The sequence below is a fragment of the Symphalangus syndactylus genome, chromosome X (genome assembly GCF_028878055.3).
Source record: "Symphalangus syndactylus isolate Jambi chromosome X, NHGRI_mSymSyn1-v2.1_pri, whole genome shotgun sequence".
In the NCBI taxonomy this organism is placed as follows: domain Eukaryota; kingdom Metazoa; phylum Chordata; class Mammalia; order Primates; family Hylobatidae; genus Symphalangus; species Symphalangus syndactylus.
The window spans coordinates 67,016,995-67,043,979 of NC_072447.2; the positions used below are offsets into that span (position 1 = coordinate 67,016,995).

The window sequence follows — 26,985 nt, forward strand, 5'->3', positions numbered from 1 at the left end:
TTATTTCATCGTGTATTTTACCTTAAAAAAGATTCAAATATTGAACTCTAGTAAATGGCGTGCATGCTGAAATGTTTAAAGGAATGTGTACACATGTCCAAAATTTTGAAATGCATAGTTGATACATGGGTATGCATATGTGATAAAGCCAAGTGTAGTAAAATACTAATTGTAGAATCTGGGTGGTGGATATAAGGGTGTTCACAGTACAATTATTTCGACTTTTATGTCTGAAAATGTTCATCACAAAATGTTAGGGGAAAAAAATAAGAGATGTGGGTTAACATCTCTGGTCTCTGGTATGGTATCTTCATAGCCACAGACTTGGTTTATACCTCATTACATCTTTTTTTTTTTTTTTTTTTTTTTTTTTTGAGACAGTTTTGCTCTTGTTGCCCAGGCTGGAGTGCAATGGCATGATCTCGGCTCACCGCAACCTCCGCCTCCCGGGTTCAAGCAATTCTCCTGCCTCAGCCTTCCGAGTAGCTCGGATTACAGGCATGCGCCACCACGCCCGGCTAATTTTTTGTATTTTTATTAGAGACAGGGTTTCTCCATGTTGGTCAGACTGGTCTCTAACTCCCGACCTCAGGTGATCTGCCTGCCTCGGCCTCCCAAAGTGCTGGGATTACAGGCATGAGCCACCGCGCCTGGCCCTAGACCTCATTACATCTTAACTGGAATCTTGCAATCAACTTCACACTGGCCTCCAGGTTAGCCCACTGCAGTCTCTCCTCACCCCAAGGATCGCCAGAGAGAATCTTCCAAAACATTGGACTTCCGTGATCCAGTCCCTGACCAACCACTTCAGCTTCATCCCTGACACTTGCTACCGTACTGCAGCCTGTACTCCAGCTCAACTCAAGGGCTTGTAGTTCCACTCACACACCAGGCTACTTTATGACTTTATAAGTTTGCTCATGCTGTTCCTTTTGCTTGGAATGCTTTTTTCCAACTCATCCTCTGCCCTCTTTGCCTGGTGAGTGCTCTTCAAACTTAATCCAGGCATTACATCTTCCCAGAAGCATTTCCTGCCACTCAAACTGGGTTCGGTCTCCTTCTTTCATGCTCCCGTAGCACCTCAAACTTATTTGTAACATAGTATTTACCCACTATGATGTATGTGGGTTTCCATGTCTGTATACTAAACTACATACTCTTTGAAGATCAAGCTCTCCAATGGCATGCACAGGGTCTGATATAACAGGCTTTAATAAATGACTGTAGAACTGAACAATTGATACTGAACTGGTATGGATGGCACTCTGGAAACTTCCAACAACTTTGTGTCATAGATTTGGTTATCTCCACTACAGTTTAAGGACCACCACTCCTATTGACTCAGCCATCTCCCTATGTTTCTCAACCACCACCTCCCTCATGAAGCCAACTCAATTTCCTGCCCCAGTTTGGAATACTCTCCCTAATTCCTTAAAGGTTCACTTTCTCTGTACTTCGAGATTCTAGGTGTTGGGCAAATTTTGACTGGGAAAAATTAAACTACTTTTGCTGATCACCTGAGTGCCAGACATTGAATTTTCATATACAAATATATATATGTGTGTGTGTGTGTATATACATATATATATACATATATATTTTTTAGTTCAAAGCCAGACAGAACTAAGAATTTTTTTTTTTTTTTTTTTTTTTTGAGACGGAGTCTTGCTCTGTCACCCAGGCTGGAGTGCAGTGGCGCAGTCTCGGCTCACTGCAAGCTCCGCCTCCCGAGTTCACGCCATTCTCCTGCCTCAGCCTCCCGAGTAGCTGGGACTACAGGCGCCCGCCACCGCGCCCGGCTTATTTTTTTTTATACATTTAGTAGAGACAGGGTTTCACCATGGTCTCGATCTCCTGACCTCGTGATCCGCCCGCCTCGGCCTCCCAAAGTGCTGGGATTACAAGCGTGAGCCACCGCGCCCGGCCAAGAATTTTCTTTTTTTTGAGACGGAGTCTCGCTCTGTCGCCCAGGCTGGAGTGCAGTGGCGCGCTCTCGGCTCACTGCAAGCTCCGCCTCCCGGGTTCACGCCATTCTCCTGCCTCAGCCTCTCCGAGTAGCTGGGACTACAGGCGCCCGCCACCACGCCCGGCTAATTTTTTTTTGTATTTTTAGTAGAGACGGGGTTTCACCGTGGTCTCGATCTCCTGACCTCGTGATCCGCCCGCCTCGGCCTCCCAAAGTGCTGGGATTACAAGCGTGAGCCACCGCGCCCGGCCAAGAATTTTCTTTAAAGGCGCTAGCTAATATAATTCCTCCCAAGAATCCTGTGAAGTAGGGATCATATTTTCATTTCACAGATGACAAAACTGAGGCAAGGAAATATGAAGCAACCAGTTCAAGATCATATAGGAAGCAGAGCTGCAATATAATCACTGTTCTTCTCAACTCCGAGGCACATCCTCTTTCCACCACATCCCATTGTCTCCAGGTTGGGCCAGGTTCTGGAAAGCGTTGAGAGCCAGAGGGTGTAATAAGCAGTTGGAAGTCATGAAGTGTTCTTAAGCAGGGGATGATGAAAATAGAACTCTGGGGAGATACTCCTGAAAGGTTGTGTATGACAGAATTTAGCGTGAGGGAGGCTTACTGGACTCCTGACAAGGAAAATACAAAATGGGTACTGTAACTCTCTTAACACATTCATTGGTGAGTGCTGGCATTACGATGGGGTCCCATGGAAAAGGAGAGGGTCTGAGGTTATTTTGAGAATTAAAAAGCTGAAGGGGATATAGGAGTCCATCTTCTGTCTCTCGGGTTGAGTGGCCGACCTCATGGTCTGCCCCCTGGAAATGGCCTGGGATTTCTGCCTTTTATGGGATGTAGGAGTCCAGGAAAAGGTCCAAGTTGACTGGACAGTTGGGTGGTTTCCTTAGGAAAGTGGCATTCGATGGGACACTAGATGAGATGGTGCCGTCCCCATCTCTCCTTCAGTAGCTTCCAAACTAGTTTTCCTGACTTCAGTCTCTCCCCGTCTTCACCCACCTCCAAAGGGATCCTTTTCACACTTATTTTTTTTTCCTTCCTTTTTGTGGAGAATGGGGTCTCACTATATTGCCCAGGCAGGTCTCGAACTCCTGGGCTCAAACTATCCTCCCGCCTCTGCCTCCCTGAGAGCTGGGATTACAGGCATGAGCCACCGCGCCCGGCCCAAAGGGATCCTTTTCAAACGCCAAGTTGGATCATGTGATTTTCTGCTTAAAACCCTTTAAAGGTTCTCTGCCATTCTTGGGATAAAGTAAGTTCTTTTGACAAACATCAAAATTACATATTCTCCATAATCTGGGATTTTAAAATAAATATTATGCCTAAAAACTAACCAATTATGATCATATGCCTTCTCAAACTACATATTCCCTCTTGGGGATTGTGCTGATGTTCCCCCAGGTGAGTCCCAGCTGCAGTTTATGATATTGTTGACCTATATCTACACACACACACACACACACACCCCAACCTGTTTTTATTCAAGCTACTGCTTCGGCTTGGACTACTCTCCCATTTTTCTTTGCCAGACCAACTAATTGCTTTTCATCTTTCAGCTCAGGCACCACCCAATAGGAAGGCTTCCCCAATCTCCTTGCTTCTCTAGGATGGATTCCCTGCTCATCTCTATCAATGTGCTGTACCATATAATGCTCCTCTCCTCCATTCAACTTACTGGAGGGCAAGTGCCATTTCAGTTAAGTTGGTGTGTATGGAGTCCTGGTGAAGGGGTCTGTGTAGTTGAGGCAGGGGAAACACATGAGATAGCAGAAATGGGAATCTGCACTCGGGACAAGTTAGGGCTAGAGGATTCGGTTTGGGAATTAACAGCATCCAGAAAGTTTAGGGGCAACCAAGCTTCTAGAGGGCTTCATAGTTAATTCCATCTTGCAAATGTAGAAACTGAGACACAGACAAGCAGTTTCTCCCAAATTACCTGGTTAGTCATTGAGAAGGAGGGCTCTTTAGCCACAAGTCCTGTGCACTTTTCCACTCCATACCGGAAAGGGGGATGACAGAAGTTGGGTGCCTCATTTCCCTCCCAATTTTGAGACAGGAACCTCTGAACTGCTGGCACCTCCTGCCTGGACTGAGGAATAAGGTGACCAAGATTCTAACTTATCCTCTAATCTGAGGCTGGTAAAAACAAAGCACAAAACAGTGCTTTGTCCCTTGACTGAGGAAGGTGGGGTGGGAATTGGTGACAAAAACAACCCAGCCCACCATTCCTGCAAAGGCTTTAAAATCCTTCTTTCCTGTTTCCTTTCTACCAGGAAATACAGTTTTCTATGCTTCAGACATGAACATTATCAAAACCCCACCTACCGCTGAGACAGACTGTGAGAACTGGAGGAGGTCATTTAACCAGTAGGTGCCAAAACCAGACAGCCTCACTCCAGACCCACAGAAGCAGAATCTCCAGGAGGAAGTAAATCTTGACTGGGTTCAAAATACTTTAATAGGTGACCCACAGACAGTAAGCAGCCTGCCCTGGCTCACCCACAGAGTCAGGGTGGTGGTGAATTTGAAACTGAGGCTCCCAAGATCACCCTGGGAGCTCTCCTTAGGAGATAACTCTCAATTCTGCACCTTGCACACAACAGAGGCTTAATAAAGATCTGTTGGGTGCTTGGGCCTCAAAAGATTTTCTAATATGGTGAAGGCAAAGAACGTTAAGTTTTGGAATCAGGCAGATCCTGCTGCAGAAGACCATTGGCAAACTTCAGTCTCCTTAACTGTAAAACAGGGCGAATATCTTCATGGGGTTTTTCAGTGAGGATTAAATGAGATATCCCTAAGTAAAATCCCTAGCCCAATGCCTGGCACCCAAAAGGCACTTAATAAATGATAGTGTTTTTATCAGTGAGAAGTGGTAGAACAGAGTGATAAGAATACACATTCTGGAACCAGGTTGGTCCCAGAATTTTCATGTATGATACAGGAAGGTTACTTTGTTTCTTCGCTGGCAGGATGAGGGTGTTGGTGAGGATGAAATGAATCAATAAAGCATTAAGAGCAGTGCCTGACACAAGAAAACAAGTGCGATAATTGTGAAAACAAGCTCTGATAATTACATTCTTCTAACCCTTGTACTGGCCCTAAGCACAGTAATCAAGTCCAGATTGTACAACAAGTGCATGGGAGAGAGAGGGAAAGAAAAAAAAAAATCCCACATTCACAGAAAGAGGACACACTTGCAAAAGCAGTCTCTGGAAAGCCCTCCCATTGAACTTGTCAGGCCCCTTTGAATTATTGCACCCTTTCTTTTCTGCTCAGTCTGCTTCTGATGATCTACCTCAGGTGTGTGAAGTGTGTCCCTCCTGAGGGTGGGAATACCCTTCCCACTTCAAATATAAGGCTGAGCACCAGGGAAATGCCCGACAACTTGCTGAGGGAGAGACAGAGTACAAGGAGAAGGCAGCACTCCCGGACCCTGCACCACATCACCACCCTCACCACAGAAAAAAAGAATGCCAAGCAAAGCAATTGCCAAGATAAATCACTTTTATCTCTATAGGAAAGGGAGGATCTAAAAAAAATATAAATTACATTAGTAACACAACATAAGAAAAAGACAGGGGCAAAAACAACAGAGAAGTCTGAATGATGCTACTCTAACCTATTTATAAAAAGGCCCTGCATCAGAAATTCACAATCCTACCCACTTCTAAAAATATATTTAGACATGTACAGAAGCGGTGGGCTTGTTTTTAAATTGTTTGCTTTTTTTGTAAAAATATATTAAAGGTGAATAGAAATCCTCTCTCCCTTCCCCCTATCCAGCCCCCAGCTAGGGATTGGAGATCAGGGGTAACTATCTCACGGTGTTCTAAACCTTGATTACTAACACTCCCAACCCCTCCCCAACTCACTTCACTTAGAACCTGAAACATTAAAAAAAAACAAAAACAAAGACATCAGCCTCTTTGGAAAAGCATAACTCTGAGGGTAAACTTGCTTTTCATTGGAAACAACACAAAACAACAAACGGGGCTCCAAGAACCCAGCTAAGCTAAACGAAACCCAGTCAAACAGAGGCTGGGTTTCAGCTCCACAGAAAACTTCTAACAAAGAAACAGAGGGAGAAGGCCGGAATCGGGGGGATTTGCTAGCAATTAGCTGCCTTTGAAAGATCAAGAGGGGGGTGTTAATGGACAAAAGGGCTGGGGACCTGATCTTGGTTACAGCAGTCACCGCATAGTCAGGCAGTTGCCTATACAGGGACAGAGGCTTCTCCTGCCCTCCCCTCACTACCCTCTGCTGCCTTGAAATCCCCAAAATAAGCAAAGCTGGGCAGAAACAGAGGGGAGGGGAGTAGGGACTCACGTGCTAGGGGGGAGGTAGCCAGGCTTTTTGCCTTTGGTGTGACTAGATGGAGAACTGCTTGGCCCCTGGGGGTCCCCAAGGTAGAGAAAGCAAATGGGCTAAAGGAACCCCTGATTCCAAGGAAGGAAAGTAGAGGCAGGGCTATGGAGAAAAGAAAGACAAACTGGAGATACAAAGATGACGAAGGAAGCCTCACAAATTCCCTGTGGCCTGCATCGTAGCTGTTAAATTCCCCAGAAGCATTGGGCAAGCTGGGGTGAGGTTGGAGTGGGTGGTACAGGTGGAAAGGGCAAGGGTACACTCCACTTGGGCAGTGCCAAATGGAGGTGGGGGGATGTTCTCCATCGAGTCCAGATTGCCAGTGAGGCAAGGTGGTGGGAGGTGGGGGCACTGTCTGGACAATGGAGACAATCCACGAAGGACAGGGGAAGGGAGGATCGGATGGATGGTCTGCTCCTTCACGGATGGGCGTCTCTTCTCTTCAGCTTGGGCTCGTGAATGGCCTGTCTGCATTCTGCTTGAACGATGACCTGTCGTCTGGAAGTGCAAAGGCCCAGGAGTGAAGATGTGAGTCCTGAGGTCTTCTTCAGACCAAGACCTCAGGTGGAGAAAGAAGCATGAAAAGTTCCCGATGGAGGACCCAGGTGTGGGCCGTCCCGCCACACCCTCCATAATGTCCAGGCTGTGCTCTGTGGTATAGGCGGAGCAAGCAGGCTGTAGGGCCAGGGTTATCTGCGTCATTGGCAGGTGCTTTCAGGTTTCTGGGAGATGGTTTTCCACCTGCCAGGGCCCAGCCACAGCCACAGCCACAGCCACGTGGATAATGTTCTACATGATTTCAAAATCCAGGCAAATCCCTGGAGCTCACCCTAAAACAAGTGGCCTCATGTGTAGCCAGCTAAAAGTAGCTTCCTCCAACAGGCTACAAAGCCATGGTCAAAGGCTTGGGCATCTGACCTCTCCCTACCTTGACAAGTGATAGGAATCACCTTTCTTCCAAAAGGTAAGTGAAGTTGGCATTTCTAGGCCACTTCTGGAAATGGCCCACAGTGGGGCAGGAAGGAGGCTCTAGGCCTTCCTCTTCATTTCCATGAAGCATTTGGCAAGAGGGGGCAGAGACCACAGCCTTCTCCCATGAGCAAGTCTGGAGGTGGGGCATGTTCACTGGACTGGGGAAACGGGGCAAACAGAATGGGTGGAGGTGGGCAGGCTTCTGGATATAGGGCTAGAGTTGCAGAAAGTGTCAAGCACTGGGCTTCCCACTTCATGGCTCAGGCTCCTTCATACCTCTCCTCATCCTGCCTTCCAGCTCTAGCGGGGCATGAAGAGTAAAGAACAGACAAGGCAGGTGACAGGGGAGTGGTTTGGACGAGTAGAAAAGAGGGTTCTAGTCAGCTGGAAACCTCTCCCATTTACCTGCTACTCAGAGGTATGGAGAAGGCAGGCAGGATGCTCTAGTCAAAGTGGGGAAGGGAACTAGAAGGAGTCGGTGGAGGGGTCCGTGCCTTTGGTAAGTCCCAAGAAAGCAGGACAATGCACCTCAGCACCTTGTCCAGGGCAGATAGGATCCAGGAGTGCCCCAAGAGTTGACAACGGAGAAGGCAATGGGGGTAAAGGGGTGAGGGGTGGGACACAGGAGGGCTCACAGAAGTAGTTTGCCATTTCTGTGGATTTTCAGGATACGGCCGAGTCTCTGCTTTGCTGTGGCCAGGCCCTTTTTGGGACGCTTTCCTGTGGGGGAAGGGAAAAGTAAGCAAGGGCTTTGGCAAGGGCTTCAACACCAAATCTGGCACCAACTGCCCTCGGGCCACTTCCCCTTCCTGTTTCTCTACCCACAAAGTTTCTCCATCCTTAGACCATATTGGGCAGGAAGCCCTCCTTAACTACTTCCAACCAACACCACATGCTTTGACTCTTCCTCCTATGACCTCCTGTAGCAGCAACAGACTCCCTGATTACAGTTTGTCTGGTTCTTTTTCTCCACTGATTACTCTGGTCCCAATCATTTTCCTCCCAAGATCCTGCAGGGAGGTAAATGTGCTTCCATACCCTCTTATCCTACCCATCAGGACTGGACAAGTGCCTGGTTAGTGATTAGAGCTCAGTGTCCCTGAAGTTGCCATCCCTAGGGCCTTGCTTCATTAGAAACTCTCATCATCATCAGCCTTCAACATCATATCAACCTCCATGCCCTTGAGCTGCGTACTCTAGGGACTGGGCTTTGAGGACTAAAGTGAGGGAAAGGAAGGCTTGAGTCCTCTCTTTATTGTCTCTGTCTCCCCACATTAAATCCTCTCCCATGTCCTATCTGACTGCCTCCATATTTGATCAGTTCATCTCCTCCCTCTCCATTCCCTCTGGCAGAGCCCCAGGTACTCTTCCTGCCTGCCTGAACTTGTATATGTGCCTCCTCCCTAGAGTTCCCATCTCTAACCCACCCTCTACCTCCTTCTGGCCACCAGAAGGATCTTTCAAAACTAAAACCTGATCTTGTCTGTACTTCAAATCAGTCAACATCTCTCCATGGCCCATAAGATCAAATCCAAGCACCTTAGGTTGGCCTTCAGTGTCCCTCCCTGGTATTGTCATCTACTAGAGCACTTAGGATTTAGGGCAGGTGGCTCTAAGATCCTTTGGTTCTACAACCATATGGCCGTTGTACCTTGTCCTGCCTGATTGCTCTGGGAGCCAACTGAAGGGCGCCGCTGGGTCAAGAAGACACCGGGGGCCATAGGTGTGGTGCTGCGGTTTGCCTGGGCCATGCCAAAGGCATTGGGACGAGCGGTGTACTCATGGTCAGCGAGACTTCCTGACAGGGCCTCTTGTTTAGGCTCAGGAGGTGGCAGGGGTGAGGAGGAGGTGACAAGCTGTGGTGTGGCAGCCACAGTGGGGACTGGTACTGTCAGACTGAGATTGGAGTCTTGAGAGCGAGGCTGTTCTACCTCCTTCAGCAAAGGCTTCTTCTTGATATATTTCTTCTTTTGGGCCTTCTGTAGCTCCTGAAACACAAGCCAAGTAGGAGGAGAGATTCAGGAGTGAAGAAGACAAGTTCCCAGGAAAGGAACTAACTAGACAATGTCCAATATGGTTGTGCAATCTGCCACCCTCTCCCTTACCTGCACCAATCTAGCCTGGATGTACACACAGCACATACAGGCCTTCCAATACCTGAGATCATCTCTTTGTTATCATCCATCCTGAAGTCACCACTATCCCTTATTAGTACAGTGCCAAGAAAGCTGTAAATGAATTTGGAGACTAGGATTTTGGTCCTAGTGTTGCCACTAATGAGGTAGACCTTGGACACGTCTAATAATAATAACCAAATTTACATCAGCAGCTGAGACACTTTATATACCTTATCTCATTTAATCCTCATAACAGCCCTTAGAAGAAAAAATCCTAACTTTACATATGAGAAAATGGAGGTGCAGGGATATTAAGTAACTTGAGCCCAAAGCCTCACAGCTGAAAAGTAGTTGGGACCAGTATTTAACCAGGTCTATCTGAAGAGACACCTTGTAAACTTCTCAAAGTGGAAAATCTGAGCATAGAAAGATTAGAAAGATTATTAGCTTTGGAATGAGATAAATCTGGTTCAAATCCAGGCTTGTGTCCCTAAATTGGTTGACTATGGTCAAACTGACTAACCTTTCTGAATCTCAGCTACCTCATCTATAAAACAGGTAAAATAATATCTGCTTTTTAGGATTTTTGAAAAGATTAAGTGATGACATAAAAATACACAGCACATAGTAGATATTCGACAAGTGGTTAATTATTATTCTATCTTCATCTCTTATAATGGCTTCTCTTCCTGTTGCTGGTCTTTTTCTTTTAACAGAGGGCTTGACAATCCTCCAGGTCACTGGGTCTAAAAGCCTCACTTTGGGGATGGGAATGACAAATAAGGAGTTGTGTCACTTCTCCCAATACCTTGTATCTCAACCATCCACTGCCCTATGGATCTACTATCCACTGCATAGTGGACACTTGTATAGTGGGCATCTGGAGCCCTGAGAACCTGGAAAGGTGGTGCTGAGAGCATGTAAATCACTTCACCTTCTGAAATTCTACCCAGCCACACAAACCAACTCAGTGATTACAGTTTTTTGCCTTCTCTTGGCAACACGAACCTACTCCTGCCTTCGGAAGATCTCACAGGCTGTGGCTACCACAGGCATTTCTGGGGTGCAAGAATAATAATATTAGTAATACATGCCAACCACTCTTCTATAATTACTCATGTAATACTTGTAAATACCCAAGAAGTAAGAATTATAATCCCATTTGAAGGATGAAGAAACTGTGGCACAGAGAGGCTAAGTCATTTCCCTAAGGTTACAGGACCAGTAAGTGGTCAAACTGGGATTCACATCTAAGCCATTTGGCTTCAGAATCTCTTCCCTCAGCCAAACTGCTATTCTAACCATACCAGGAACTGCATTTCTGTCCCTTTTTCTCTCACTTAAATCCAGAATTACCTCTTCATACCTAGATCACTAGCCTAAATTTTGCTACCTTTGCTGCCAATCTCTTTCACATATAATTTATCCAGATACTCCCACAGACAACTAGACCATCTTATGACAGAACCACTTTCACCTTGCCAATCCCCTTGCTCAAAAAGCTGTTAGCAGATCCCCGCCCAAGTTCAAACTCCCTGGCCTGACATTCATCATCTTCCACAGTCTGGCTGTTTACACTTAGCCAACCCATAATGATAATGATGAAAAGCTAACAGGCCTATAGTACTTACTCCATACCAACTGCCATTCTAAAAGAGCTTGTACATACATTACCTCATTTAATCCTAAAATGAAGTCTATGAGGAAATGAGGCAAAGAGAAATTAACTTGCCCAAATGGTAGAACTATTACGTAATTTAAATCCAAGCAGGCTGACTCTAGAATCCATTCTTATAACCATCACTTATTTTAACTAATTCCCCAACATGAAATCTCCAACACAGAAAGATCTCTTTCTTTCTTTCATTCATTCATTCATTCACTCACCCACCTAACCCAATACTGACTAGACACATTTTCTGACCATAGTGGGGATACCAAGTTAAATTAAATATATTCCCACTCTTGAAGTATTCATAGTTTAATAAGAAACACCAAAACATACATTTATGATTGTAAGTACACCACGAGAGAATGTTGTAGAAGCATATAGAAAAAGGCCTCTGAAATAAAGTGGTGGTAGGTAGTACGAAGGGCTGTTAGGTAAGGCATCTGACAGGGTATGATTCTCAATGGGTAAAAGGAACATCTTGTGTAAAGGCACAAAAGCATGAGACAATCTGATATACTCACTGAGGGGGCTATGAGTATTGCAGTGCAGTACGGCTGTATAAAGGGTGTGCATGAGGGGCTGGAAGGAGGTCAGGGAGATGACTAGAGACCAAATCAAGGGGACTTTAAGAGGGCTTTGTGTGCTATACCAAGGAATTCCCTTCTTCTAGAATGCCTCCCCGGCCCCTACCAGAAGCTTAGCTTGCAAAGCCCCTCCTCAATTTCAAAACCTCTTCTTTGAGGTAATCTCTGATCATCCCAAACAGAATTTAGCTCCATAAAAGGCACTAAGAGTAATTTTCACACCTTTACTTAATTTATATTTATATAAAACAGTAGAACCCCCTTTTTCAAATTACAGCTTACACTGTATTGGGATATACATAAGAGACAGAAGTTCTGGTCAAAGAAGATTGCCAAAGATTTAAATACTATTTACATAGGATGTAATGACTGAACTGCATAAGCATTTATTTAAATAGAAAGTAATATGAAATTTGAAGTTAGAGGATATGAGTTTGAATTGTCTCCTCCATTTACTGGCTGTATTATCCTGAGTCAATTAATGAGAGCTTCATTTTCTTCACCTATAAAATGATGAAAATATCACCTGTTGAACAAGGCTATTGGGCAGATTACATTACACATTATATACAGAAGCAACTAACAAAGCAGATGCTTAATAGCGCTCTAAGCTATAGGATATGGGATTAGGAGCTAACGGGATATTGATTACAGAGAATTCATCTCCAAAGGCTCCTAAGCACATTACACACATTAAAGAACTTTTAAATGTAATGCTAGGAGGTGAACTTGATTCTAGTGAAGATCACTCTTTAGGACAAAAAAAAAATTAGTGGGTGAAGATTAAGATAATATTATTTCATAAAGAGGACAAGAAAAATTTCTAATCAACCAAATTCCAATACTGGTGGGTGGCTGAGAACTTGAGTGTACTCAGCTGAGTCACCCCCTCAGGGCTTCATATGAGAGCAAAGGAAGGATCTGGTCCTTCTCATCTGAGAGGTTTTTACACACCAAAAAAGGTAAGTGGGTTTTTCTCTGGCCTAATATTTTCTTTCATCCTAAATCATGTCAACTGTGTAACCTGTGGAAGTAGCTTATCATTGAGTTGGGATAAGAGGGATTTAAGAGGGGGCTGGGATACTGCCAAGGATAAAGATCAAAGGTTACTCAGTCCCCACTGAGACAAAGGTGGGATCCTATCAGCCTGCAGGTCTAAGTGTTGAGGCTCTAAGTCAAACGGCTATTAGTTGCAGGGTGACCTGGGGTGTCAGCACCTACCTGCTGGGCCAGCTTTGCAGCTGCTGCAGCCAAACCTGTCTCAATAGAGGCTACCCGGGTCCCCTCACGCACAGGACGGTCCTGCTTCGGCAGAGTTGGGGTCACACGGGCTGCAGGGGAAACAGGATGAGAAGGTGTCACTAAGACATTTATCTGAATGCTAGCCATATTCCCTACCTCCAAGCTCTCCAAAAGTAGTCTCATTGGTCTTCCTGCTTCTAGCTTTTTATGAAGCCAGATTTTGCTTACCATCACATAAGAACCTAATTCACCAATGCTCAAAGCACACACTGATTAAAGGATAAAGGTGAACCTCCCAGAGGGAAAAAGAAAAAAAATGTGAACCTCCTTTGGCTGGGCATGATGGTTCATGCCTGTAATCCCAATGCTCTGGGAGGCTGAGGTGGGACCCTGTCACTACAAAAAGTTAAAGTTAGCCAGGTGTGGTGGCATGTGCCTGTAGTCCTAGCTACTTGGGAGGCTGAAGTGGGAGGACTGCTTGAGCCCAGGAGTTTGAGGTTACAGTGAGCTATGATTGTACCACTGCACTCTAGCCTGGGCAACAGAGTGAGACCCTGTCTCTAAAAATAAGACAATAAGCCAGGCCAGGTGCAGTGGCTCACACCTGTAATTCCAGCATTTTGGGAGGCTGAGGCAGGTGGATCACTTGTGGCCAGGAGTTCGAGACCAGCCTCGCCAACATGGCGAAAACTTCGTCTCTACTAAAAATACAAAAATTATCCGGGCATGGTGGTGCACGCCTGTAGTCCCAGCTGCTCAGGAGGCTGAGGCATGAGAATTGCTTGAGCCTGGAAGGCAGAGGTTGCAGTGAGCAGAGATTGCGTCACTGCACTCCAGCCTCGGCAACACAGTGAAACTCTGTTTCAAATAATAATAATAATAATAATAATAATAATAAAATAAAATAAAATAATAATAAAAATAAAAAGTTAATCTCCCTGAACTGGCATTTAAGTTTGTCCCACATTCTGCTTCTGGCCCACTTACCTCTCCAACCTTATTTCCACATCCATATTCTCAGCTTCTCCAGACGGATGGCTTCCTTATTACATCTCCAGAGTGTGTACAGCTCATCCTCTCTCCCAATGCTTTCATCCTCACCATCCACACTACCTAGAGTACTATCTTCCTTTTTGTCTGCCTATTCAAAACCTACCCATTCTTTAAGGTAAGCTGAAATCAATCTCCTACACAAAACCTCTTTGGTTCCATTGATCTCTTTTTCCTCTGAACTTACAATCTGTACAAATTACTTGATACATAGCACATACCACCTTGTCTCATTCTCTAATGCTGATGTGCTATTCTGTCTACCAGCCAGGCTATGAGTTCCTGAAGAAGACCACCCTCTTGCATGACTCTTTTATAATGCCTTACCAACCTGAAATCAAAAAATACTCATCCCACCATTTCAAAAGGAAGTGTATTTCAGGATAACCAAACAGCCCCAAATGATGAGAGACAGCTCTTCTTTACAGAAGCTAGCTACTAAATGTAGAAGGAATGACAGAATTAGAAAATCACAAGCTGGCAAGTCCTAATGAAACAATTGATTCTAGGGAATTGGATATTCACACAGCACCAAAATATTACCTGTTCACCTCAAGAAGAAAAAACTCATAATGATGAGATCAAGAGATTACCACTTTAAGTATGAACTTTACTGTCACTAATAGTGAGAAAGCACAACAAAACTTCACGTGCCTCTTGATGAGAAGCAATAGGAAATTCACATCACCTGAGAAGTAGTTTTGTTGAAGAGCTAAAATATAGCAAGCCATTCATATTACTTTCAGTGTTTAGGAAACAGGTATAGAAAAACAAGTTAAATGACACCAGAAGAAAACAAGCAGACATTCTACAAGATAAACTGGCTTAGTCTCTTTAAAAAGACAATGTCACAAGTAAGCAAACAGACAAATCCTAGAAGGTAGGACATGCTACAGGGCAATTACACCAGTGTCAACAACAAATCAATAGCACAGAACAAAAAAGGAGAGTATGCTCTAGGTTGAGAGGGTTAAAAGGCATTCAAATGCCACATGGACCCTGTTTAGACCCTGATTTAAACAAATCTAATATAAAAACACCTTTTCATGGTTTGACAATTTAGGAAATTTGATTATGGACTTGGAATTAGATAAAGAATTATCAAATTATTGTTAGTTTTGTTATGCATAATAACAGGTTGTAAGGTTTTGTGAGAAAATGTCCATTTTTTAGAAATACATACTGAAATACTTGGGGGAAATGGCATAACTGGGGTTTGCTTTCAAGCAAAGAAAAAAATTTTAAAAACAAGATAGTGATAAATGAAGCCAATACGGCAATATATTAATAACTGTTCATTCTCACTGGTGGATATATAGGAGCTCAATGAACTATTCTATTTTTGTTTATTTTTTGAGATGGAGTCTTGCTTTGTCGCCCAAGGCTAGAGTGCAGTGGGGTCATCTCGGCTCACTGCAACCTCCACCTCCCAGGTTCAAGCTATTCTCCTGCCTCAGCCTCCTGAGTAGCTGGGATCACAGGCATGCAACACCACGCTCGGCTAATTTTTGTATTTTTAGTAGAGACGGGGTTTCACCATGTTGGCCAGGATGGTCTTGAACTCCTAACCTCAAGTGATCCACCCACCTCAGCCTCCCAAACTACAGGCATGAGCCACCATGCCCAGCCTTATTATATTTTTAAAGAAAAAAACTAATGTCACAGAAAAAAGATGTGGTGGTGCTGCTGACCTAGATTTAAACTCCTTGGTTAGCTATTGCTATTATAAAGGAGAATTTCTGGATAAGCAAGTATGCAGATTCTAGAACAAGCAATTCGGAAGGCTGAAATTCTTTCTTTAAAGGTAACATTTGTTTAAAACATGATCTGAAGCAAATTTACCAAATGTTGATGCATAATTTTCAGTCATGGATACTTGGATATCTTTTATATTGTTCTCTATAGTTTTGTATGTGTGGTAGTTTTAAAACATGACCCCAAATCCCATGACACCTTTCCTACTGATAGGTGAGGTCTGTGCCCCACTCTTGAATCTAAGCAGGCTTATTTGTAACCTATAGAATATGGTATAAATGACACTATATGACTTTTGAGGCAAGGTCAGTAAAGGCAATTTCAGTTTCCACACTGCTTGTTGGAACACTCATGCTTTTAGCAATTTGAACCGCCATGTAAAAAGTTTGATTGCCTTGAGGCTGCAGAGCAGTGAGGAAGCTAGTCACATGGAGAGGCCACATGTTGGCACTTTCAGTCTTTTGTGTCCTCCCAGACCAGGCATCAAACATGTAAGTGAAAGAGACTTCAGATGACTCAAACTCCTGGCCAACAAGTCACCCTCAGCCTTCAAAGTTTTTCCAGCTGAGACCCCAGACTTCATGCAGTAGAGACAAGTTGTCGCCATTGTGCCATTTCCAAATTCCTGACCCACAGAATACATGAACATAAGAAAATGGTGGTTGTTTTAAGCTGGGGAAAAAAGAACCCTCCTTGATTAGACTTGGGTTTTGGGAGGGAAAAAACCTATAAAAGATATTTTGTGTAAACAGTTGGGGAAATTTGGTTATGAACTGGGTATCTGAAGATCTTAGGGAATTATTACTAAATTTGGTAAGTATAAAAAAAAGTAGTGTGGTTACACTGGGGAATGGCGGATGTCCTCATTTAATTTTTTTGAGATGGAGTCTCGCAGTCACGCAGTGGCGTGACCTCTACTCACTGCAATCTCCACCTCCTGGGTTCAAGTGATTCTTCTGCCTCAGCCTCCCAAGTAGCCGGGATAACAGACACCCACCACCACGCCCGGCTAATTTTTGTATTTTTAGTAGAGACGGTGTTTCACCATGTTGGCCAGGCTGGTCGTAACTCCTGACCTCAAATGATCCACCCACCTCAGTGTCCCAAAGTGCTGGGATTACAGGCGTGAACCATCGCACCTGGCCAGATGTCCTTATTCTTAGGAGATACTAAATTATTAAAGGGTAAAATATGTTATGATGACTTTGAAGTGGCTCAGCAAAAACTATAGATAGCCAGATAGATACAGATAGAGGAATCAAGCAACTACAGCAAAATGTTACGACTACAGAATCTGGGTATTAAGACTATGGGTATTCATGTGCTATCCCTTCTACTTTTACGTATGTTTAAAACTTGTCGGCCAGGCACGGTGGCTCACGCCTGCAATCTCAACACTTTGAGAGGTCGAGGCGGGTGGATCACCTGAGGTCAGGAGTTCGAGACCAGTCTAACCAACATAGAGAAACCCTGTCTCTACTAAAAATACAAAAAATTAGCCAGGCGTGGTGGTGTATGCCTGTAATCCCAGCTACTCAGGAGGCTGAGGGAGGAGAATCACTTGAACCCAGGAGGCAGAGGCTGTGGTGAGCCGAGATTGTGCCATTGCACTCCAGCCTGGACAAGAGCGAAACTCCGTCTCAAAAAATAAATAAAATAAAAAATAAAATAAAATATAAATAAAATAAAAATAAAATTGTCATAATACACTTTGGGAGGCCGAGGTGAGTGGATCACCTGAGGTCAGGAGTTTGAGACCAGGCTGGCCAACACGGTGAAACCCCATCTCTACTAAAAATACTAAAACATTAGCCAGGTGTGGTGGCACGTGCCTGTAATCCCAGCTACTTGGGAAGCTTAGGCAGGAGAATCACTTGAACCCCGAGGGTGGAGATTGCAGTGAGCTGAGATCGCGCCACTGCACTCCAGCCTGGGCGACAGGGTGAGACTGTCTCAAAAAATAAAATAAAATTGTCATATTAACAAATTTTAAACAATGAACAAGACTAAGAGCTTATAATAACCAAACGCAATGTGTAATCCTTGAATGGATTCTGGTTTAAGTAAGCCAATTACAAAAGATATTTTTGGTGCAACTGGGGGAAATTTGAATAAGTACATGGTACTAGATGATATTAAGAAATAAATGTTGGCCGGGCGCTGTGGCTCACGCCTGTAATCCCAGCACTTTGGGAGGCCAAGGTGGGTGGATCACGAGGTCAGGAGATCGAGACCATTCTGGCTAACACGGTGAAACCCCGTCTCTACTAAAAGTACAAAAAATTAGCCGGGCACGGTGGCAAGTGCCTGTAGTCCCAGCTACTCCGGAGGCTGAGGCAGGAGAATGGCGTGAACCTGGGAGGCGGAGCTTGCAGTGAGCGGAGATTGCGCCACTGCACTCCAGCCTGGGCGACAGAGCGAGACTCCGTCTCAAAAAAAAAAAAAAAAAAGAAAGAAGTGTTACTTTGCTTAGGTGTCATACAATGGTACTGTGGTTATGGAAGAAAATATCATTCAATGCATATTTAAGTATTAAGGATGAGATGTTATGATGGGCGACATCAGTGAAAATAGCAAAGGACCTCCAAGAATTCACTCCCCAATAAAAACAACAAAAAAACTAGCAAAAACTGTCAGGATAAATTTTTTCAGAACTCTGGAAATTAACAAAAGGCTTGCAGCAACCTGGAAAGCACTTGATTCAAGAAAAAACAGCTGAATCTCAGTAAGAACAATGAGCTTTGTGCATTTTAACTTGCCCTAGACACATCTACCTTGCCCCAGCTTAGTGAACGCCTTGAAAAATAGCAGCCCAAGTTCCCAGCAATGTAGTGAGCAGAAAGGAGCTAGAGCTTTCTTTCAAAGCCTAGTACGAAAAGCCTCTCCCTCCCTGGTGGGTGTTTAAAAAAAAATGTTTAAAGGCATGTGCTTAATGTCACAGCTGTTCAAGGTGATGGATAACAGTTGTGACAAACAACAGATTAACCCAAATGGTTAAAAAAAAAAGCTAAGGAATGAGACGTTCATAAAGAATTTGACAAGTTCTCACGTATTTCTGCAAATTATAAGACCACATACATGTAGTTGGCGCTGTAAGACTTGAGAAGGCCTTAAGCATGCACCTCTGTCTGACTTTGAGGTACTACACAAATAGAAGTGAAGGCTACTGCAGAGTTGTAAACTGCCTGGCTGAGTGAAGGCATGCTCCAACATGCACACAGAGAGCCCCTCAGCAAGCACTGGGAACACTCACTGGTTCCAGGCATTTCAGGAAATCTGTGTCCAATCATGAGACATCTACTAAGCTAAATGAGTAGAGACATCAGTGGGCACACACAAAAAAGTTTACAGACTTTACAGAATTAGTTTAGAAAAGCCACTAAACAAAACACAACTACAACAAAGAGTGTTCTCTGAGGAGCAGAGTGGAGAAAATCTGATTTTCAGAGTTGCCACGGCATTTAAAATGTACAGTCTTCTTTTTTTTATTATTTTATTATTTTTTTGAGACGGAGTTTCGCTCTTGTTGCCCAGGCTAGAGTGCAATGGTGCGATCTGGGCTCACTGCAACCTCCGCCTCTCAGGTTCAAGTGATTCTCCTGCCTCAGCCTCCCTAGTAGCTGGGATTACAGGCACACACCACCACGCCTGGCTAATTTTTTGTTTTTTTTAGGAGAGATGGGGTTTCACCGTGTTAGCCAGGATGGTCTTGAACTTCTGACCTCAGGTGATCCGCCCGCCTCGGCCTTCCAACGTGCTGGGATTACAGGCGTGAGCCACTGCGCCCGGCCTTAAATGTACAGTTTTCAACAAAAAATTACAAGACATACAAAGAAATAAAGTATAGCCATTCACAAGAAAAAAAATCAATCACTGGAAACTGTCCCTGACTTCCTAGACAAAGTTGGAGTTACTAGACAAGGATTTTATTTATTTTTATTTTTTATTTATTTATTTATTTTTTTTGAGATGGAGTCTTTCTCTGTCCCCCAGGTTGGAGTGCAGTGGCGCGATCTCGGCTCACTGCAAGCTCCGCCTCCCGGGTTCACGCCATTCTCCTGCCTCAGCCTCCCGAGTAGCTGGGACTACAGGCGCCCGCCAACACGCCCGGCTAATTTTTTGTATTTTTAGTAGAGACGGGGTTTCACCGTGTTAGCCAGGATGGTCTCGATCTCCTGACCTCGTGATCCGCCCGCCTCGGCCTCCCAAAGTGCTGGGATTACAGGCTTGAGCCACCACGCCCGGCCTAGACAAGGACTTTAAATCAGCTATTTTAAATGCTTTCAAAGGCTAAAGGAGACCATGTCTAAGGAACTACAGGAAAGTATGAGTATGATGTCTCACCAAACAGAGAATACCAATAGAGACAGAAATTATAAAAAGAAACCAAATAGATATTTTGGAGTTGAAAAGTAAAATAACTGAAATGCAAACTTTAACTGAAATGCAAACTTCCCTAGAGGGTTTCAATAGCACATTGGAGCAGGTAGAAGGAAGAATTACTGACTTTGAAGATAAGTCAATTGAGATTATCCAGTCTGATGAGCACACACAAAAAGAGAATGAAGAAAAGTGAACAGAGCCAAAGGGATCTGAAGGACACCTATTCAAAGAAATAACAACTAAAAACTTTCCAAATTTGATGAAAAACAATCTATGCATTCAAGAGCTCAACAAACTCCAAGCTGGACAAATTTAAAAGGCTGCACATCATAACTCAAACCAAAGACAACAGAAATTTTTTTTTTTTTAGATGGAGTCTTGCTCCATTACCCAGGCTGGAGTGCAGTGGTGCAATCTCGGCTCATTGCAAGCTCTGCCGCCTGGGTTAACGCCATTCTCCTGCCTCAGCCTCCCGAGTAGCTGGGACTACAGGAGCCCGCCACCACGCCCGGCTAACTTTTTTTGTATTTTTAGTACAGACGGGGTTTCATCGTGTTAGCCAGGATGATCTCGATCTCCTGACCTCGTAATCCGCCCGCCTCGGCCTCCCAAAGTGCTGGGATTATAGGCTTCAGCCACTGTGCCTGGCTGACAACAACAGAATTTTGAAAGCAGCAAGGCAGAAGTGACTCACAACATAAAGTGATTTCTTTATCATCAGAACCCATGGAGGTTAGAAGACAGTGGGAAGACATATTTTAAGTGCTAAAAGAAAAACTATCAATCAGGAATTCTAGATCCATCAAAACTATCCTTCAAAAATGAAGAAATCAAGATATTCCTAGATAAATAAAAACAAATAGTTTGACACTAGTAGACCTGTCCTATAAGAAATGCTAAAGGACCAGATGTGGTGGCTCATGCCTGTAATCTCGGCACTTTGGGAGGCCGAAGCGGGCGGATTACGAGGTTGAGTTCGAGACCAGCCTGGCCAACATAGTGAAACCCGTCTCTACTAAAAATACAAAAAATTAGCCAGGCGTGGTAACAGGCACCTGTAATCCCAGCTACTTGGTAGGCTGAGGCAGGAGAATTGCTTGAACCCAGGAGGCAGAGGTTATAATGAGCCGAGATCATGCCATTGCACTCCAGCCTGGGCTACAGTGCAAGACTCTGTCTCAAAAAAAAAAAAAAGGCATGTTAAAGGGAAACCTTCAGGCTGAAATGAAAGGACACTTGACAATTGAGTCTACGTGAAGAAATAAAGAGCACTGGTAAAGGTAACTAGATAGGTATATTTAAAAGACATTATCAACATATTTTTGTAACTTTTTCTAACTGGATTAACAATTACATAAAGCAATTACTATAACCCTATGTTCATGAACACAGTGTATAAAGATGTAATTTGTGACAGTAATAGCATAAAGGAGAAGGGTAATGGAGCTATATAGCAGCAAAGTTTCTGTGTAGTATTGAAATTAAATGATAATAGGCTGGGCGTGGTGGCTCACGCCTGTAATCCCAGCACTTTGGGAGGCTGAGGTGGGCGGGTCATGAGGTCAGGAAACGGACACCATCCTGGCTAACACAGTGAAACCTCGTCTCTACTAAAAATACAAAAAATTAGCCGGGCGTGGTGTCGGGGGCCTGTAGTCCCAACTACTCGGGAGGCTGAGACAGGAGAATGGTGTGAACCCGGAAGGCAGAGCTTGCAGTGAGTCGAGATCGCGCCACTGCACTCCAATCTGGGCGACACAGCGAGACTGTCTCAAAAAAAAAGAAAGAAAAGAAAGAAATTAAGTGATAATAATGTGAATTAGAGTGGTATAAATTAAGTTGTTAATCCCCAGGACAACCACTAAGAAAATAACTTGGCCGGGTGCGGTGGCTCACGCCTGTAATCTCAGCACTTTGGGAGGCTGAGGTGACCAGATCACCTGAGGTCAGGAGTTTGAGACCAGTTTGGCCAACATGGTGAAACCCTGTCTCTCCTAGAAACACAAAAATCACCCAGGCTTGGTGGCGTGTGCCTGTATTCCCAGCTACTTGGGAGGCTGAGGTGGGAGTATCGCTTGAACCCGGGAGGTGGAGGTTGCAGTGAGTCGAGATTGCGCCACTGCACTCCAGCCTAGGCAACAGAGTAAGACTCCATCTCAAACAAAACAAAACAAAACAACAAAAAAACCCCTCACATATGGAGAGAGAAAAAAAAGGAATTAAAATGGGATCCTAGGGCTGAGCACGGTGGCTCATGCCTGTAATCCCAGCACTTTCAGAGGCCAAGATGGGTGGATCACCTGAGGATAGGAGTTCGAGACCAGCCTGGCCAACACGGTGAAACCCCATCTCTACTAAAAATATAAAAATTAGCTAGGCGTGATGGCAGGTACCTGTAATCCCAGCTACTCAGGAGGCTGAGGCAGGAAAATTGCTTGAACCCAGGAGGCAGAGGTTGCAGTGGGCCAAGATCGCGTTGCTGCATTTCAGCCTAGGTGACAGAGTGACACTCTGTCTCAAAAAAAAAAGGGGGGGGGTCCTAGAAAATAGCCATTAAACACAAAAGAAGGCAGCAACTAATGGAGGAATTGAGGAACAAAAAAGAAATAAGACACATAGAAAACAAATAGCAAAATGGATATTGTGAATCAAACTTTGGCAGCTATTAGAACCTTCCAACTGAAAGGCAGATGTTGGCAGAATGAATTAAAAATGACCCTACTATATGCTATCTATACAAGACACACAGTTTAGATTTGAAGACACAGGTCGAAAATAAATGGATGAAAAAAGAGATAACAATAAAAGTGGTACTCAAATGAAAACCACAATGGCTATACCAACATCAGACTTTGAGACAAAAATCATTACTAAAGACAAAGAAGAGCATTTTATAAGGATAAAAAGGTCAATCCATCAAGAGGGTATAATAATTACAAAGGTATGTGTACCTTACAACAGAGGCTCAAAACAGATGAAGTGAAAACTGACCAAACTGATGGGAGAAAATAGATAAATTCAATAATAATAGCTGGAGACTTCAATACCACATTTTCAATAATGGATAGAGCAATTAGAAAATCAGCAAAAAACGGATGGGTGTGGTGGCTCAGGCCTGTAATCCCAGCACTTTGGGAGGCCGAGGTAGGCGGATCACAAAGTCAGGAGATCGAGACAATCCTGGCTAACATGGTGAAACCCCATCTCTACTAAAAAATACAAAAAATTAGCCGGGTGTGGTGGCAGGTGCCTGTAGTCCCAGCTACTGGGGAGGCTGAGGCAGGAGAATGGTGTGAACCCAGGAGGCGGAGCTTGCAGTGAGCCAAGATCGTGCCACTGCATTCCAGCCTGGGTGACAGAGCAAGACTCTGTCTCAAAAAAAAAAAAGAAAGAAAAATCAGCAAAAAACTAGAGATGTCATAACAAGTAAGATTTTCCTTAAAATGCCTTGAAAAAAAGAATAAAGCAAATACAGCAAAATGTTCATTATTAAATCTGGGTGACAGATATATATATAGGTGTTCATGGTAATAACCTCTTGAATTTTATCTATGTTTGAAAACTTTCATAACAAAATTTTTTTTTTTTTTTTTTTTTTTGAGACGGAGTCTTGCTCTATCACCCAGGCTGGAGTGCAGTGGCCCGATCTCGGCTCACTGCAAGCTCCGCCTCCCGGGTTCACGCCATTCTCCTGCCTCAGCCTCTCCGAGTAGCTGGGACTACAGGCGCCCGCCACCACGCCCGGCTAATTTTTTTTGTATTTTTAGTAGAGACAGGGTTTCACTGTGGTCTCGATCTCCTGACCTCGTGATCCACCCGCCTCGGCCTCCCAAAGTGCTGGGATTACAAGCGTGAGCCACCGCGCCCGGCACAAAAATTTTTTAAAAGTAAAAGTATTTACTGACTGTTCTGGTGCTTATGATTATTGTAGCACTATAGTATATTTCATTTACTTTCTCTATCCCAATATTCTTTAAGCTAATTCTACCTGTTTACTTTTTAAATTACTTTTAGAATGAATTCCCTACAAAATTCCATTAGGATTTTGATTTAGGCTAGTGTTAAATGTATACATTAATTTGGAAGGAAATGACTCTTTACAACACTCAGTCTTTATAACCAGGCACATGGGAAATCTCTATTTCTTCATGTCAGTTCCACACTATCTTCTTACAATTATTCTTGCCTATTTTACATGTTTGTTGCTATTGTCAATAGCATTTCTTTTTCTCAGTACATTATGGTTATTACTAATACGGTACTTCTTGATTTTTGGCTAGCTGGTATATATCCAATGATTACCCAATTTACTGAATTCTCTTATCAGTATTAACAGTTTTTAGTTGATTCTCTTTCATTTTCTGATATTACATAATTATATCATATCTCTATTTTTATTTCTATTTTTTGTAGAGACAGGGTCTTACCATGTGGCCCAGGCTGGTCTTGAACTCCTAGGCTCAAGCAATCCTCCCATCTCACCCTTCCAAAGTGCTAGGATTACAGGCATTAACCACCATGCTCAGCCCCATACCTGTATTTTCTATATCGATTATAAAATTACATCTTATCTTTCACTCATCAAATATTTGTTAAACATCTCCTACAGGCCAGGCACTAGGCAAGGTGCTACAGATACAATGATGGCCAAAAGTGAACAGGATTCTCACCCTAATGGCTCACATCATGATTTGGTCTCTTCATTTCTAATAGTTACAGTTCTTATTTCTGCTTCACTTCTAATTACACTGGCATGAACTTCTAGAACAATACTAAATAACAGCAGTGTTAGTGGGCACATTAGTCTTATTCCTGATCTTAATGGGAATCCCCTTAGTAGAATGCCTTAGTAGAATGCATCTTTTTTGAGTTAAGAACTCACTCTGAAAATGTGATAAAAATTACTAAAGAAATATACATACATAGATGCATGCATTTACATAAAATTTCAATAGAATATTAATAGGAGATTCAAAGGTCCATGAACACCAATTGATGCATCTGTGCTCTACAGTTTCATCCTATTGGTTTAAACTTGGTGGTGTTCTTCATTTTAAAGAACTATCTTTTTAGTTAACTAAAAGCCACTTTTTAAAAGTTTGCAGTTTTTTGGCTGGGCGTGGTATCTCACACCTGTAATTCCCAGCACTTTGGGAGGCTGAGGCGGGCTAATCACTTGAGGTCAGGAGTTTGAGACCAGCCTAGCCAACATGGTAAAATCCCATCTCTACTAAAAATACAAAAATTAGCGAGGCGTGGTGGTGGTGGGTGCTTTTAATCCCAGCTTCTTGGGAGGCTGAGGCAGGAGAATCGCTTGAACCTGGGAGGCGGAGGTTGTAGTGAGCAGAGATCACGCCACTACACTCCAGCCTGGGCAACAGAGTGAGACTCTGCCTCAAAATAAAAAAGTCTGCAGTTTTTCTAAGTCATAAACAGGTAGTGAATAAGTGAAATACCAGCACAAGGGCAGACAGAACTTCGATGGTACAAAATGGATGTGCCTCAAACAACCCATGATATGTATGAGTCAGTACACATGGCAAAGAAAGCATTTTCAGCTTAGTGGGAATATGATTCTAGCACCAACAGTTATCTTTTTGGGGGGAATACCAATTTATATCTTCTGCTCAGTACCATATATTAAGCAATTCTTTGTAGATCAATACATTAGATATTTAAAAATTATGCTTAAAAAATACAAGGGTGTTAATTATCTATGAATATGCAAACGATCAACACTTGATACTGAAATATTCAGATTTTTCATGTAAAATGAGGAAGAAGTACAAGCACATTATAAGTATAAAATGTGTGTGTGTGTGTGTGTGTGTGTGTGTGTGTGTGTGTGTGTGTGTGTATGAAACAAAGGATGACTATTCTCTTACTATATAAAATGGGCAACTCGAAAACCCTGAAGAACCACATTGATAAGTGGGCAAAGGATGTAAACAAAATTTACAATGGAAGAAATTCTGATGCTAATAAAACATAGAGGATATGCTTAATCAAAAAAAAAGTAAATTAAATCAATGAGATACTGCTGTTTGCTTATGAATTACCAAGGATCAAAAACTCATGGTAGAAGCCGGGTGTGGTGGCTCACACCTGTAATCCCAACATTTTGGGAGGCCGAGGTGGATCACCGGAGGTCAGGAGTTCGAGAACAACCTGGCCAACATGGCGAAATCCTGTCTCTACTAAAAATACAAAAAACTGGCCAGGAGCGGTGGCTCGTGCCTGTAATCCCAGCACTTTGGGAGGCCGACGTGGGCAGCTCACAAGGACAAGAGATCGAGACCATCTTGGCCAACATAGTGAAACGCCATCTCTACTAAAAATACAAAAAAAAATTAGCTGGGTGTGGTGGTGCGTGCCTGTAGTCCCAGCTACTCAGGAGGCTGAAGCAGGAAAATTGCTTTAACCCAGGAGGCGGAGGTTGCAGTGGGCCGAGATCTCGCCACTGCACTCCAGTCTGGTGACACAGCGAGACTCTGTCTCAAAAATCAAACAAAACAAACAAACAAAAAAACAACAAAAAAAATTAGCTGGGCGTGGTGGCAGGTGCCTGTAATCCCAGCTACTTGGGAGGCTGAGGCAGGAGAATTGCTTGAACCTGGGAGGCAGAGGTTGCAGTGAGCCAAGATCATGCCATTACACTCCAGCCTGGGTGACAGACCAAGACTGTTTCAAAAAAAAAAAAAAAAACCCTCATGGTACAGACTACTCATTCTCAACCAAATGTCATTCTCTCTTTCCTGCTTACTAACAAAAACACTGATTTTGTGGGACAGCAATATGCCTAGATAAAAACTATATCAGCCGGGCGCGGTGGCTCACACCTGTAATCCCAGCACTTTGGGAGGC

General features: G+C 43.7%; 1 protein-coding gene across 5 annotated transcripts in view; it reads right to left on the reverse strand.

Moving 5' to 3' along the window:
- Positions 1-5,467: 5,467 nt before the first annotated feature.
- Positions 5,468-26,985, reverse strand: part of PHF8 (PHD finger protein 8) — a 107,829-nt gene continuing 86,311 nt past the window's right edge. For 4 of the 5 annotated variants that reach the window (XM_055269117.2, XM_055269123.2, XM_055269118.2 and 1 more), the window contains 4 exons: positions 12,913-13,022; positions 8,970-9,306; positions 7,954-8,038; positions 5,468-6,844 (listed from right to left, as the gene is read on the reverse strand). In XM_055269117.2, the coding sequence (XP_055125092.1) occupies positions 6,766-6,844; positions 7,954-8,038; positions 8,970-9,306; positions 12,913-13,022 (611 nt within the window). In that variant the 3' untranslated portion in view covers positions 5,468-6,765. Of the gene's footprint in view, positions 8,039-8,969; positions 9,307-12,912; positions 13,023-26,985 lie in introns of all 5 variants that reach the window. The other variant, XM_055269119.1, reaches the window with a different exon arrangement.